Source organism: Bison bison, unplaced genomic scaffold (assembly GCF_000754665.1).
Source record: "Bison bison bison isolate TAMUID 2011002044 unplaced genomic scaffold, Bison_UMD1.0 scf7180017847997, whole genome shotgun sequence".
In the NCBI taxonomy this organism is placed as follows: domain Eukaryota; kingdom Metazoa; phylum Chordata; class Mammalia; order Artiodactyla; family Bovidae; genus Bison; species Bison bison.
Window position 1 is genome coordinate 8,025 of NW_011478570.1, and position 13,602 is coordinate 21,626.

Below are 13,602 nucleotides of genomic sequence, written 5' to 3' on the forward strand. Positions count from 1 at the left end.
TTTTTCAGTAGCTGTAGCTTTACTGCAAAACTGAGAGGAAGACAAAAAATTCTTCCACACACACAGCCTCCCCAAGCACCAACACCCCCATGTCACGACTGAGTGGCCGACACACCCTCACCCACAGCCCACACCCTGCAGACGGCTCGTGACGGTGCTGGATGCTGCAGGCGCCTTACACCCTCTGCCTGGAATCACACAGCCTGGAGCCTTTTCAGACTGCTTCTTTCAGTAATGAGCATTTAAGGTTCTTCCATGGCTTGTCAGAGCACTTCTTTTTGACGCTCAGTTTTATTCCACTCTCCTTCATGGATCACAGCCTTGTCATGGCGAAAGGGCTCGAATAACTCAATGACGCTGAGCCATGCCACGCAGGGCCACAGGAGACAGACGGGTTACAGTGGAGAGTTCTGACAGAAGGCGGTCCATGCGGAGGAGGATATCGCAAACTACTCCAGTGTTCCTGTCTGGAGAGCACCATGGACAGCATGAAAAGGCAAAAAGATACGACACTGGAAGATGAGCCCCCCAGGTTGCAAGGTGTCCAATATGCTCCTGCGGAGGGCAGTGACTAACAGCTCCAGAAAGAAGGACGCGCAGGGGCCAAGGTGGGAACGGCGCTCAGCCGTGGACGTGTCTGTTGGTAAAGGAAGGTAAACCTTGATGCCGTAAAGAACAAATACTGCATAAGAACTTGGGACATCAGGTCCGTGAACCAAGATAAACTGGATGTGGAAAAGCAGGAGATGGCAAGACTGAATGTTAACATCTCAGGAATCAGTGAACTAAAGTGGATGGAATGGGCGAATTTAATTCAGATGACCATTTTATCTACTACTGTGGGTAAGAATCCCATAGAAGAAATGGAGTACCCCTCCTAGTCAACATGAGTCTGAAACACGGTACTTGGGTGCAATCTCAAAAATGACAGAATGATCTTGGTTTGTTTCTAAGGCAAACCATTCATTATCACAGTAATCCAAGTCTGTGCCCCAACCGCTGAGGCTGAAGAAACTGAAATTAAACAGTTCTATACGAGACCTTTTAGAACCAACACCAAAAAAGATGTCCTTTTCATCACAGGGGATTGGAATGCAATAATAGGAACTCCAGAGACACTCAGAAGGAGACTCTTGAGAGTCCCTTGGACTGCAAGGAGATCCAACCAGTCCATCCTAAAGGAAATCAACCCTGAATATTCATTGGAAGGACTGATACTGAAGCTGAAACTCCAATGCTTTGGCCACCTGATGCGAAGAGCTGACTCATTTGAAAAGACCCTGATGCTGGGAAAGATTGAGGCAAGAGGAGACGGGGACGACAGAGGAGGAGATGGCTGGATGGCATCACTGGTTCAACGGACGTGGATTTGAACAAACTGGGAGACAGAAGAGGAGAGAAGCCTGGCATGCTGCAGTCCATGGAGTCACAGAGTTGGACACAACTTAGCGGCTGAACAACAATTATTCCATTGTCTGGATGCACACCAGTCAGCACGCTCGTGGTCAAGGGACCGCAAGCCTATGCCCGCTCAAACGGAGGGTCACACTTGCTCTCTAGGACCCAGCCTCCAGAGCTACTAATGTCAGAGAAATGCATGTCTTTGGGAGAGAACGTGGGGTGTGGGTGGGCTCAGGCTTCCTGCACGCACACACTCTGCTGCTGGCATCACCCCTCCCCTGCCATGGCACCCGGCCCTCACTGCTGGCCAGCAGGCACTGCTGCTCCGGGAGCAGCAACTGCTCTGGGAAGCCGTGAGGTCGAGGTCAAGGTCACCGGCCGTGTTCTCAAGGCAGGAGAAGCCTTCTCTGTTAGTCCGGGTGATACCTGAGCGCAGGGACCCAAGGCGTCCCCAGAACCAGCCTCGCGTTTGCTAACGGAACGGCTAAGCTATCCGTTTCTTCTCTTGACCCTGCGATCATCAACACCAGTGTTCGTATTATTCTTTTGAACATGGCCAAAAATATCCTCCGTCAAACACTGATTTAACGTGCCTGGAACACAAGGCCTCCAGAACCAGGCTGGAGTCTGCTCCACAGAAGAGAAAAGAGCGTCAGCCACCAGCCACAGCGTGCGGGGGCGAAGCGGGCGGGTGCCTGAGGACCCCAGGGCGACTCGCAGGAGGAGCCCCGTGTGCCGTCAGCACACGGGAGTAAAACAGCTTCTCGTTCGGAGAGAGACTGACCACACAGCTTTCAAAAACGAAACTACGACCAAGTAGTCAGCCAGGTTACAGTGGGCGAGGCACTCGGGCAGACGATTCTCCAAAACGGATACAGACACGGGCAACAGGCTCAGGGAGAGAGGTTCCTCATTCCCTCAGGAAAAAGCCCACGAAACCGCAAGAGGGGCTCCCAGGTCCCACGCTGCCACTAGGCTCCCAACGCCGGCGGCGCGACCCCTGCTCGGGGAGCTGAGAGCCCACGTTCTGTGTGGCAAGGCCAGAAAATACACAAAACCAAACACCACAGTGAGACACCACTTCACACCTACTAGGAGGGCTGTAAACGAGACCGACAACAGCAAGCCGTAGTCAGGAGGTGGAAACCGGAACGCTTCCGTGCAGCTGTCGGGGTGTCGACGGAACGGCCACTGTGGAAGCAGCCTGCACCGGTCAAAGCATGAGACACGGCCAGCATGGGGCCCCGCAACCCCACCCCAGGCCAGCACCTGGAGATGAAGGCACACGCCCCCAGGAAACCCCGCTTGTGCGTGTTCACAGCGGCCTCGCTCGCGATGCCCAGACAGCGCAGACAGGCAAGCGCCTCTCAGGCGGGGATGGGCGAGCGGGCGCCGACGCCACCATCGCAGCAGGGCCACGCGGCACGCGCGGCGGAGTCTGCACACAGGCTCCAGCAGGGAGAGGCCGCGTGGCAGACAAAGCTCACGGGTGCACACACGCAGGAACGAGCACAGACAGCTCAGTGCCCGGGGCGGGGGCGACGCTGGCGGGACACTTTTCTGAGGATAACGAAACCCGTTCTGCCCTTGCGGCAGAGGAGGCACGCCGGAGGCCACAGACCCCACACTGCACACGGGCGAGATGCGTGGTCTCTGCCTCTCGGTGAAACCGCGGGGGAGGAAGCAGGCTGACTCAGGAGCAGGGCTCCGGCAGAGGGCAGGGCTGTCCCTCCTGGAGAGGCTGAGAAGCGCCCGAGGTCGTCCCACGGACAGAGGTGGCTGCTGGCATCTCGTGAACAAGGAAACCGACCACGCTGCACAGACAGCCCACCTGCACACACCAAGATGTAGTCTGCAGCGCGCCGCGAGAGCCAGAGACTCAACAGCTCACAGACTGTGCAACGCAAGGCCAAGGGCAGGAAACGCGGGGACAGGTACAGGCCTCTCCGCCTGAACCAGAACTCGCCGAGACGCCGCCCCCGCCAGTCACGGAGCAGAAGTCAGCCTGGGGGGAGCCGCGCGGCGGCTGCCCAGTCACAGCGCCCGTCTCCACGCTGCCAGCAGCCCCGTTTTGTCTCTGTCCACCCGGCTCCCTCACCGTGAACTGGGGCTGAGTCCTGACTGGTCCACACACGTTCCGTCCAATACGGTGGCCGCCAGCCCAGTGACCACTGTGTACTTGAAACAGGGCTCTCCCGGAGGTACACTGTGAGCACCTGGGATTCAGAGACTTTGGGCAAAACAAGAATGCAAACTATTCCATTAATAATTATGCACACTGCCTCTACAGAGAAGGTTCACAGCCACTTGCCGATGCCTGCGTCACCGCCTGAGCTCCGCCTCCTGTCAGATCAGATCCTAATAAACGTAAAGTGCTTCAACCATCCCCAAACCACCCCCACCTGTGAACACCTGTCTCCCACCAAACCCGGCGCCACAAAGGCTGGAGACGCCACAGCTCAGTACTTGGTAGCTCTGGCCAGGGCACTCGGGCGAGAAAAGGAAATAGAGCATCCTCACTGGAGAGGGGGAAATGGACCACCTTGGTCGGGACCTGGCCTGATCGTACACACACGGAAAACTAAAGATGAGTCACACACAAACCGTCAGAAACCAAAGCAACACGCAAACGCCACCCACATTTCTGTCCACGAACAACCATCGACGGAACCCAAAACGGAGTTGCCACTGGGAAGACGAAAATACCCAAGGTGTGCTTAAGCAAGGAGGCTGTTACAGACTCAATGCTGGTGCCCCCCACCCCACCTAGGTGCTCACACGGGTGCCCTCACCCACAGTGTGCGGAGAGTAAAGAGGCAACTAAGGCTCAACAGTGTCACAGGGTGGAGTCCGGGGCTGACGACATCCGTGTCCTCAACGAAGAGAGCTCCTGCGGCTTCCCTGGAGGTCCGGAGGTCAGGACAGGGTGCCTTCACTGCTGAGGCCGCAAGTTCAATCCCTGGTCCTGCAGGCGACGTGGTCAAAAGGGAAGAGAGCGCGCGCCTGCTCTGCCCCCAAGCGCTGAGACAAGGAAGCCCGAGGACACGAGGGCCCTGCCAGCCCCCCGGGACTCTGGCCTCCGGAGCGGTGAGAAAACTGAAATCTGGGCTTTTGTGTGACCCAGCCTACGGTTTTGTTTTTACATCCTGAGCTGAAAAATACAGAGGTGTGAAGCCTGTACACTGGAGATTACGAAGCACTGCTGAAAGAAGAGAAAACCTAACTAAGTGGAAAGACGTCCTGGGTTCACAGACTACGAGACTTACTGTAGATGGTAATGCTATCGTCATCTACGATAACAGACAGTAACAGTAAAGCGATCTGAAAATTCAATATGATCCCTCTCAAAACCTCAATTTTTTTTCCCGCAAATGGAAGAACCCTTCCCGAAAATCAAACAGGACCTCGAGGTGCGTTACTGAACCAAACCTGGTCTGCATGCCGGCGCTCGGCAGAGCCCGTCTGCTGACGCGGGGTCACGTGAAGGGACGCACAGGAGCCACGCAAGCAGTCAGGGCGGCGCCGGCTCACAGCTCAGGAGAGAGCTGGCAAACCCAGGGGGCCCAGGCTATGCACCCGGCTCGGGCGGGGTCCTCGCTGGTGAAGGTGAGGCGACAGGTGTGGTCCCAAGGGTCAAGGCTACCGATCCTTAGGCGTCAGCAGGCGGCCTGCTCACGGCCACCAAGTAGCTCCTTCCTTCCACTGGGTTTTAGGGTCTGAAAAACAACTCAGGAATCGTGCATCAGACACTCGGAGCTAGGGACTTCAGGGAGGAGTGAGAGCAGAGTCACGGAGGGGGCTGCCGGCAAGGCCCCACAGGGTCCTGCTCAGGCGCACAGGAGCCCGCACCCGCCAAAACCATCTTGAGAAAGATCAACACGGGAGAGCTCACGCTTCCTGATTTCAAAACCTCATACAAAGCTACAGTACGCAAAACAGTGTGGTCCTGGCGTGAGGACAGACACCCAGACCAGCAGAGCTGAGTCCAGGAGTGAACCCTCCCAAGTGCGCGCGCGCTCCTCTGCTCCTACCAGGTCACAGCTCATTCACAGCGCCGTCAGCTCGTGACTCACCGTCAGCACGGTGCTGCCTTAGTTTCTGCTGCACAAGAGAGTGAGTCGGGTGCACACACACACACACCAACTTTTTCCTACGACTCTTCCCCAGGTAGGTCGCTGGACGGGACTGAGTAGTTCCCTGCAGCACAGTGGGTCCTTGTTAGTAATCCAGCTCTATTAACTTTTGACAAGGACACCAAGACCATTCAGTGGGAAAGAGCAGTCTTTTCGACAAATAGCCCTAAAAAAACTAGATATCCACAGACAGAAAGGATGAAGTTGGACCTTTATCCCTACACCATTTAAAAACAAAAAGGATCAATGACCTGAATTTGAGAGTTAAGACTGTAAGAATTCTCAGAAGAGAACAAAAGTCAAACCTGCATGACCCTGGGTTGGCAACAGTTTCTTGAATATGACACAGGCAGCAAAAGAAAAGATAGATGAAATGGCCTTCATGAATATTAAACATTTTGTGCCCCAAAGGACATAATCAAGGGACTAAAAAGAAAACCAACTGAATGGTAGAAAATATCTGCAAATTACAAGTCTGATGAGGGTTTAATATAAAGAACTCCTACAACTAGAAGACAGAGAGACAAACGTGTGTAGCAGCTTTATTCAGAATTGCCAAGATGCCTTCAGGGGCGAATGGATAAACAAACTGTGTGCGTTCCAACAACAGAATATTGTTTGGCATTAAAGAGAAACGGACTATCCAATCACATGGACGAGTCTGACGCGCACGCCACTCAGGGAGAGACGACAACCTGAGGACCTGTCTTCCTAGTCCAACTGCAGGAGGCTGTCACAGCGGGCGGACGAGGGGCCAGCTCAGAGCACAGTGCCAGCGGCGGCCGGCGCCGTGGCTGCGGGTGAAGGGCGGGGGCAGCGAGGCTGCTCTGTGTGGCGCCCCATGGCTGACACGCGGCGCCCCAGCAGCACACGCACAGCATGTGAAGCTGAGCAGGACCCCACACGGCCCTTCAGGTGACTGTGGTGCCCACGCACGCTCCTCGGGTGTAGCTCCGAGGTACTAGCTAACATCCAAAACAGAACTGCCATGAGACACTGCTGCTGCTGCCGAGTCGCTCAGTCGTGTCTGACTCTGTGCGACCCCACAGACAGCAGCCCACCAGGCTCCACCATCCCTGGGATTCTCCAGGCAAGAGTACTGGAGTGGGGTGCCATTGCCTTCTCCACCCATGAGACGCTAGCTGACTTCTACTTGAATGGTGATAAGATAAAAAAGTGGGGGGCTGATCACTGTGGGTTAGGGGGATCACTGTGGATTAGGGGGATCACTGTGGGTAAGGTGGGGGACCACTGTGGATAAGGGGGAGATAACTGGATTAGGGGGGATGACTGTGCATAAAGGGGTAACTGGATAAGGAGCGGCGGGGAAGCTAGAAGCCCTGCACTCTGGTGGTGGGACTGTGAGGCGGTGCACCACCATGGAAATCAGTGTGGCAGCTTCTCAAAGACAAACCCAGAGCCATCACGTGACCCAGCCGCTCCTCGTATTTCCCAAAGCCCTGAAGACGGGGACTCAAGCAGACACCTGCACGCCGACGCCCACAGCAGCATCACCACGACGGCCAAAGAGGCCAACGAGCCCCTGTCCACCAGCGGGCGGACGGATGCACACAAGGCTCAGGACACGTGTGACAGAAGCCGACTCATCCATAAAAGTGGTGTTCTTATACAGAGTACAAAGCAGATGAACCTTCAAAAAATTCTAAGTGAAATAAGCCAGATAAAAAAACAAGTTTTATACAACTCATTTATATAAACTATCAAACTCACAGACACAGAAAGCAGATTAGAAAGTACCAGGGTTGGGCTGAAGAGCGGAGCACTACTACTTCACGGCTGCAGAATTTATTTCAGTGTGGGCTCTGGAAATGCAGTGACGATGGCCGCAAAACAGCCCGACTGTAATTGACGTCACTGATCGCTCAGTTACAGGCTGAACTGACAAACTGCGTTACGTAAATTCTATCACAATGAAAACACCAGTGAACCAACATCTACTAGTTTTTTAATAGAGAAACTTTGAGCACTTCCCTGGTGCTCTAGTGGTTAAGAATCTGCCTGCCACTGCAGGAGACGTGGGTTCAATCCCTGGCCCAGGAAGAGCCACATGCCGCAGAGCGACTGAGCTCCCTCCCGAACCACAGCTACGTGGGCTTCCCTGGTGGCTTGGTGATCAGGAACTCGCCTGCCAAGGCAGCAGACGCGGGTTCAACCCCTGGGTTGGGAAGATTCCTGGAGAAGGCAACGGTGACCCGCTCCAGTATCCTAGCCCGGGACACCATGGAGAGAGGAGCCCAGGATGAGCAGCAAGGCAGCGTGAGCAGCTCTGGCCGTGGCCTCAGTCTCTGGGCGCAGCTGCCCCGGGGGGGAAGCCCAGACCACCAGGACCCCACCAGCCACCCCACCCGGTGCTCAACGAGGCATCAACCCCCGCCCCCCGGCTCTGCCAGTGCAGCCCCAGGGACGCCTGCCGGACCACCACTGACCCTCAGAGCCGCCGCTGAGCTCCTGGGATAGAAGGCCTGGCCCGGCCACTCAAACCCTCCCTGTCCACTCCCTGCACTTTTCACAAGGCCCAGCCCATCGGTAGAGGACAAACGCCACGAGCCGGTGGTGGCGGCCACCTTCTGCTTGGCACGTCACGGGGCCCCAGAGTGGGCGGGGCTGGGCACAAGCAGGCTGGACGTGGCCGGCCTACCGCTCCCTGCGTGCACGGGCACCACACAGCATCCCTCTCCTTAGTTTCCCAAACGATGGCAAAGATAAGCTGCACCCCCAGAGCTGCTCCAGCTCCAGGGACCTTCACAGAAGCGTGGCCCACAACCAGCGTCAAGGGGCCGGCGTCTCTGGTCAGCATGCCCCCTGCTCAGCTCTGGCAGAGCGGCCCCTCTGCCCACAAGGAGAGATTTCAGGCGCAGGGGGTAGGGTGGGGGCAGAAGAACAGGAAGGCAGGGGGCACTGGTCCGAGGGTCCCAGTTCAGAGCCCACTGGGGACACGGAAGGCACACCATGTCCCAGCGAGACCGCCTCCAGCAAGGAGGCTGAACAGAGGCCGAGACTCGACCCCCACGTCCAGCAAGAACCCGGGACCCAACGCTGGAAGAGGCAGGGCCGGCGCGTGCGTGCTCAGTCGCTCAGTCGTGTCTGACTCTCGCGACCCCGTGGACTGCAGCCCGCCAGGCTCCTCTGTCTGTGGAATTTCCGAGGCAAGAATACTGGAATGGGTTGCCATTCCCTTTCCCAGGGGATCTCCCCGACCCAGGGATTGCACCCTCGTGCCTGCACTGCCAGGCTGGTACTTCGCTGCTGAACAGAAGCAGGATCCCTAAGAGACAAAACGCAGAGAGAGACTGGACGGGCTGAGGGCAAGCGCAGGAGAGGACTGAGGGCCTGGGGCTGAGGCCAGACACCTCCGGCGGGCACTGTGGGAAGCTGGGGTCCCCGCTGGAGTCTTTGAGGGACGCATCTCTGCAGGGGGAGTTAGGAAGGGCTGCAGAAAGAGGGGCCGCTGAACCCAGAGGGCAGGGAGGCCACAGGAGGCCACGGCGCAGAGGCTGCGCGTGCACAGAGGCGGCTGGGTGACAGGGAGCTGGACGCGGGGCAGAGCCAGGGCGGGAGCCCAGGGACACTAGGAGGGATGCGGGGCAGGGGCTGAGGCAGCAGGAGGCGCGGGCGGGGGCGGGGGAGGGGGCTGTGCCGGGAGGAAACCAGGACGCGGGCGCACAGAGGACCGGAGACAGACGCACGGCCGGACAGGAGCGCAGACAGAGGACCAGACGGGATCCGCCGGCCCGCCCGAGAGGCGGCGGCGGCTGGTCTGCACTGGGTGTGCGGTCTGCACACACGGCCTTTCCCAGGCCTGGGAGGCGCCCGTCGGCCCTGCGCCCGGCCCCGTCTGGGCTGCTGGAGGGGAGCTGTCCAGTACTCACGGGAACAATGAGCCCTTGCCAAGTCAGCAAATTAGCTTCATCGACCTGGATGTTACGGAAGTTTTTCATCCCACACTTGCGGATTTCTTCAAGCTCCTGTTGGTTGACAAAGCACAGAGGGATGTCAAACGGGGGAAGGCACTGCGGGTGAGCCCCTCCCGACTTCCTCAAACCAGACGAGCGCTGACGCCCCCTCGAGGCGTTGCGGAGCACCGCTGGACCACCCTGGCCTGGGAGAGACCCCGGAGCGGCAGCCCCAACACACGCCCCAGCCCAAGGTGCCCCACCTCGGTGAAGCCCAGCCCCGGGGCACTCCCTCCCTGTGGACTGCCCCCGAGAGGCAGGGCACAGAGCGGGCACGGACCCAGGCCGTGCTGCCCAAGCGCTCAGGTGAGGGGGCAGGACGAGGTGCCAACAAGCCCGGGGTGTGCCCACCATCAGCGGGCGCGGCTTCTCTCCACAGGCCGCGCAGCTGGGGCGCCAGGGCCCAGGCGCAGCAGGGGCAGCTCCCTGAGCCTGGCCTCCTGGGTGGCCCACGAGGGCAGGGAGGGTCTGTGGTCATGCAGACGTGCCCCATCCCGGTGACCGCACGGTCCTGTCCCGTCTGGCTGAGAGCCGGCTGGCACTTGGTTCTCCCCAGGGCACTAGCCTGACGGCCCCCGCTGCCCCCGATGGCTCGGGCGACCAACTGACAGGCATTACTACCCGAGTCAGCCACCGCCCACCCACATCCCCGCCAGCCCTGACCCGGCTTGCATCCACCACAGAGCAGCCTCCTCTGCAAGCCCGCAGCCAGGCCTGCCTCCTCCGCGGGGCCCACGGCCCTGGAAGCCCCTCCAAGCCAGCCCCCTCCTCGGCACCCACACGCCCACTGCACGGCTGGTGCACAGGGCGCCCTGGGGATCTGTGGCGGGATGGGGGGAGGAGCCGGCGTCAGGTCTCGGCCGGTGGTGGTGGTGGGGTGCCCGGCATGGTCAGGTCGACTGTCAGGACGAGCAGGACAGCGTGTCACGTGAACACGCAGAGGTGGCAGCGGGAACCCCAAGGGACCACATGACCTCAGCTGGTCCTCGACTCACAGGAAAGGCTCCCTGGGGTCCAGGGCCTGGGCAGACTCGGGGGGGGGGCAGGGACTCTCCCCCGCACCCCGCTCTCCGCACGAAGCTCCAGGCTCGTGACCCAAGGGGGAGCAGTGCCGGGGAGCCCTTTCTGTGCGCTCAGCTTCTGCTCCTGCTCAAGACACGGAGTCAGAGCCTCAGCGAGGGGCAGGAGATGCCACGTCCCTTAAGGGTGCATCCTAGCGAGCTAAACAAAAGTTTTAAACCAAACGAGGGACTTCCTGGCGGCCGAGCTGTTAAGACGCTGCACTTTCGTTGCCAAGGGCCTAGGTTTGATCCCTGGTCAGAGAGTGAAGATCCCACTAACCACATGGCCAAAAAACAGAAGATGACGGAAAGAAACGACAACGGAGGACGGATTCCATGAATTTTAAAATAAGCTACACGTACACAGTACAGCTTCAGAAGCCCACACACTAGCAACGTGAGGTGCGGGAAACAAACACAAGCAGGGGATGAGGGATCCCACCACCGCACGGCCGGAACAAGGCCCCTGCGCGAGGAGTGGGAGGACAAGCAGGCGCGGGCGCCCAGCTCTGGCATCAAGACACGGGCGCGGGACGGGCACCCCCCGCTCCGGCCCAGGAGGAGACGACAAGGCCGTGTCCGCAGGGCCGGGCCTCGGGAAGGCGGAGCACGCTTCCGGATGAACCCGTCACCTCGCTGTCAAGTCAGGCTCAGCAAAGATGAGGAGGCAAGCGCCTTTGCATCATTCTAACCAACGAGAAGTGGGCACGAGGCAGAAGTGAGAGATGAGGAGACAGACCAGCCAGCCCAGGGCTTTCTCAACAGGGTGGCGGTTGCACCCTGACCGTGACACCGCCCGCCCAGCCCTCCCCGCCCCGCTGCTGAGACCCACAGACAGCTCGCGCCAGCACACTCGCAGAAAGCCCCAAGTTGCACAAGACCGAAGCACAGACGAGAAGCGTCCCTCTCGGAAGGCCAGTCACACCTCCACCCAGAACCAGCCAAGGCTGGCTCAAGGCGCCAGAGAAGAGACGGGGTCGCCTCAAGGCCTGGCAGCCCCGCCGGAGCGGCCGCACCCCGTAACTGAGGGCAGGGAACGGGGAGTGAGTGACGGGCAGGAGACCACGGCAGCTCAGAGCCGGGGCTGCCGACAGACGCAGGAGCAGGGCCCCGCGAAGGAGAGCCGGGGGCGAGCGGAGTGCAGGAGCACGGGGCTGATGGCCGTGCCCACCAAGCTCTGCCTCGGCCCTGCTGGGAGCGGAGCGGCCAGGGCCAGCTGCTGAGAGGCCCCCAAAGGAGCCGGGGATGCCAGCCCAGGGGCAGGGGCTTCCCCGGCAGGAGGGCAGAGGGCTGCACCCCACAGGGCCCCAAGGGGACCGCTGCCCGGCGGAGTCTCTGCGCTGACCGCCTCTGCCCCCGCCCCCCCCAGAGGTGTGCACATGGTGTGCCCGGCCAGGCACATGGCTCAAGGCCTCCCTGATCGACCTCACAGGGGACAGCCTGCCTGGGGACCACCCCGCCTTCCCACAGGGAAGGGCCCAAGGCCCAGACCACCACAGGCCTTTACAGCACTGGAAGCGAGCTCCCCGAGCAGAGGCATTGCCCGGAGAGCAGCACGCCACACAACAGGCCCCGAGCGCACCCCGAGCGTGCCCATGGAGGGTGCATGCCAGCCCCCAGCCACGCCCCCAACACCGCTGCACACGGAACAGGGCTTTCCTGACTCGGCGGGTGGCCGCTTCCACACGCTGTCCAAGCAGCAGGCAGAGTGGAGGACCGCGGTGCCTGCCCAGTCATGTCTGGAGACGGCGGGGCCCTGCAGAGAGCTACAAGAGACACTGGGGGGCGTTCCACTGCCCTTGAACCCTGTCCCCCCACACACACTGTTCCATGTAACAGGACACGGACGTGACGCGTGTTGGTGTGGAGAGCTCTGGCGAACCTTCAGCCAGCGCTCAGGGCCTGAGATGAAAAACGCAGGTGTCTACAGCTGTTACGCAGAGCTTCCACAAGTGACCTGATCCGATTCAAAAGACGACACAGGAAGGGGGGCCTGCCCACAGCACATCGCACTCCCCTCCCGAGCACCCCAACGAGGGCAGAGGAGGCGGGATGCCAGGCAGGATGGGGCCTCCATGTGGGGCTCACTCCCGCCCGCCTGAGAAGAGCGGCCTCCGAACCTCTAGACCCCACGCAGGTAGGCGGGTTTATTGACCGAGAGGCTGGGGAGGCCCAGCCACAGACAGACCTCGTGCGGGACAAGGCCTGGATGAGAGCCTGCGCCGGAGCCGCCAGCCTGCGGACGGCCCGTCACAGAGCTGTGGGTGAGGGTAAAGGGGGTCCCCCTGCCCCGGTCAGGATCGCAGGGGGCTGGCAGCCCTGGAATGGCACCTTCCAGGACTCACAAGAGACTCGAGTTCCAAGACGACAGAGGCAGGGACACACAAGGCCTGCTCTGGAGCCGTCCCTGCGCGGGAGGGCGCCCGTCGAGGGATCACCGTGCCAGCAATGTTCCGAGGCCCCTGCCATCCAGGCCGAAAGAAACCGGCAGGCAGAGCCTGACGTTCGAGGGAAAGGCACAGGAGGCCTATCCACCGCCAGCTCCCCCTCTCTGCCAGACGGTGTCAGGGGGACCAACTCTGACAGGCACTTTCCCAGCTCGCATGCGACCTGGGACAATGACACCCCACTGAGACCCTAATGTAATTCAGCGCACCGGGAATCCAGCACAAGGCCCCAGGACGAGAGCCTCTGATTTCAGGGACTGCTCGCCGAGGGGGCAGGACCATCCCCCGGCGAGCGGACGGCACGGTGCCAGCCACGGCACACTCAGTTACCACCACGAACACCACGCTCAGCGCCGGTCCAGACTCTGGGAGCTGGTTCCGCCAACCTTCTGGAGAAATCAGGACCCCAGAGCTCAGGCAGGACACGGGCGAGCCGGAGGCAGACGGAGAGCTGAACCAGGTCCGGGGCTGGGCCACCGTGCGCTGAGCGGGGAGCACACAGGATGCGGCGGGGGCACTGGGGGAGGCTCAGGCGGCCCCCTCGCCCGGCCCCCCGCATGGCAGCCCCAGGACGCGCGTCTCTCTC

General features: G+C 60.1%; 1 protein-coding gene across 1 annotated transcript in view; it reads right to left on the reverse strand.

Moving 5' to 3' along the window:
- The window catches only part of LOC104991806, a 13,708-nt gene extending 3,763 nt beyond the window's left edge, over positions 1 to 9,945 (reverse strand). The window contains exons 1-8 of the mRNA XM_010844415.1: positions 8,696 to 9,945; positions 8,320 to 8,482; positions 3,804 to 3,920; positions 3,500 to 3,617; positions 3,233 to 3,351; positions 2,889 to 2,961; positions 2,494 to 2,605; positions 2,186 to 2,262 (exon numbers count right to left, since the gene is read on the reverse strand). Of these exons, the coding sequence (XP_010842717.1) occupies positions 2,186 to 2,262; positions 2,494 to 2,605; positions 2,889 to 2,961; positions 3,233 to 3,351; positions 3,500 to 3,617; positions 3,804 to 3,920; positions 8,320 to 8,482; positions 8,696 to 9,862 (1,946 nt within the window). The 5' untranslated portion in view covers positions 9,863 to 9,945. The remainder of the gene's footprint in view (positions 1 to 2,185; positions 2,263 to 2,493; positions 2,606 to 2,888; positions 2,962 to 3,232; positions 3,352 to 3,499; positions 3,618 to 3,803; positions 3,921 to 8,319; positions 8,483 to 8,695) is intronic.
- Between the last annotated feature and the right edge of the window lie 3,657 nt (positions 9,946 to 13,602).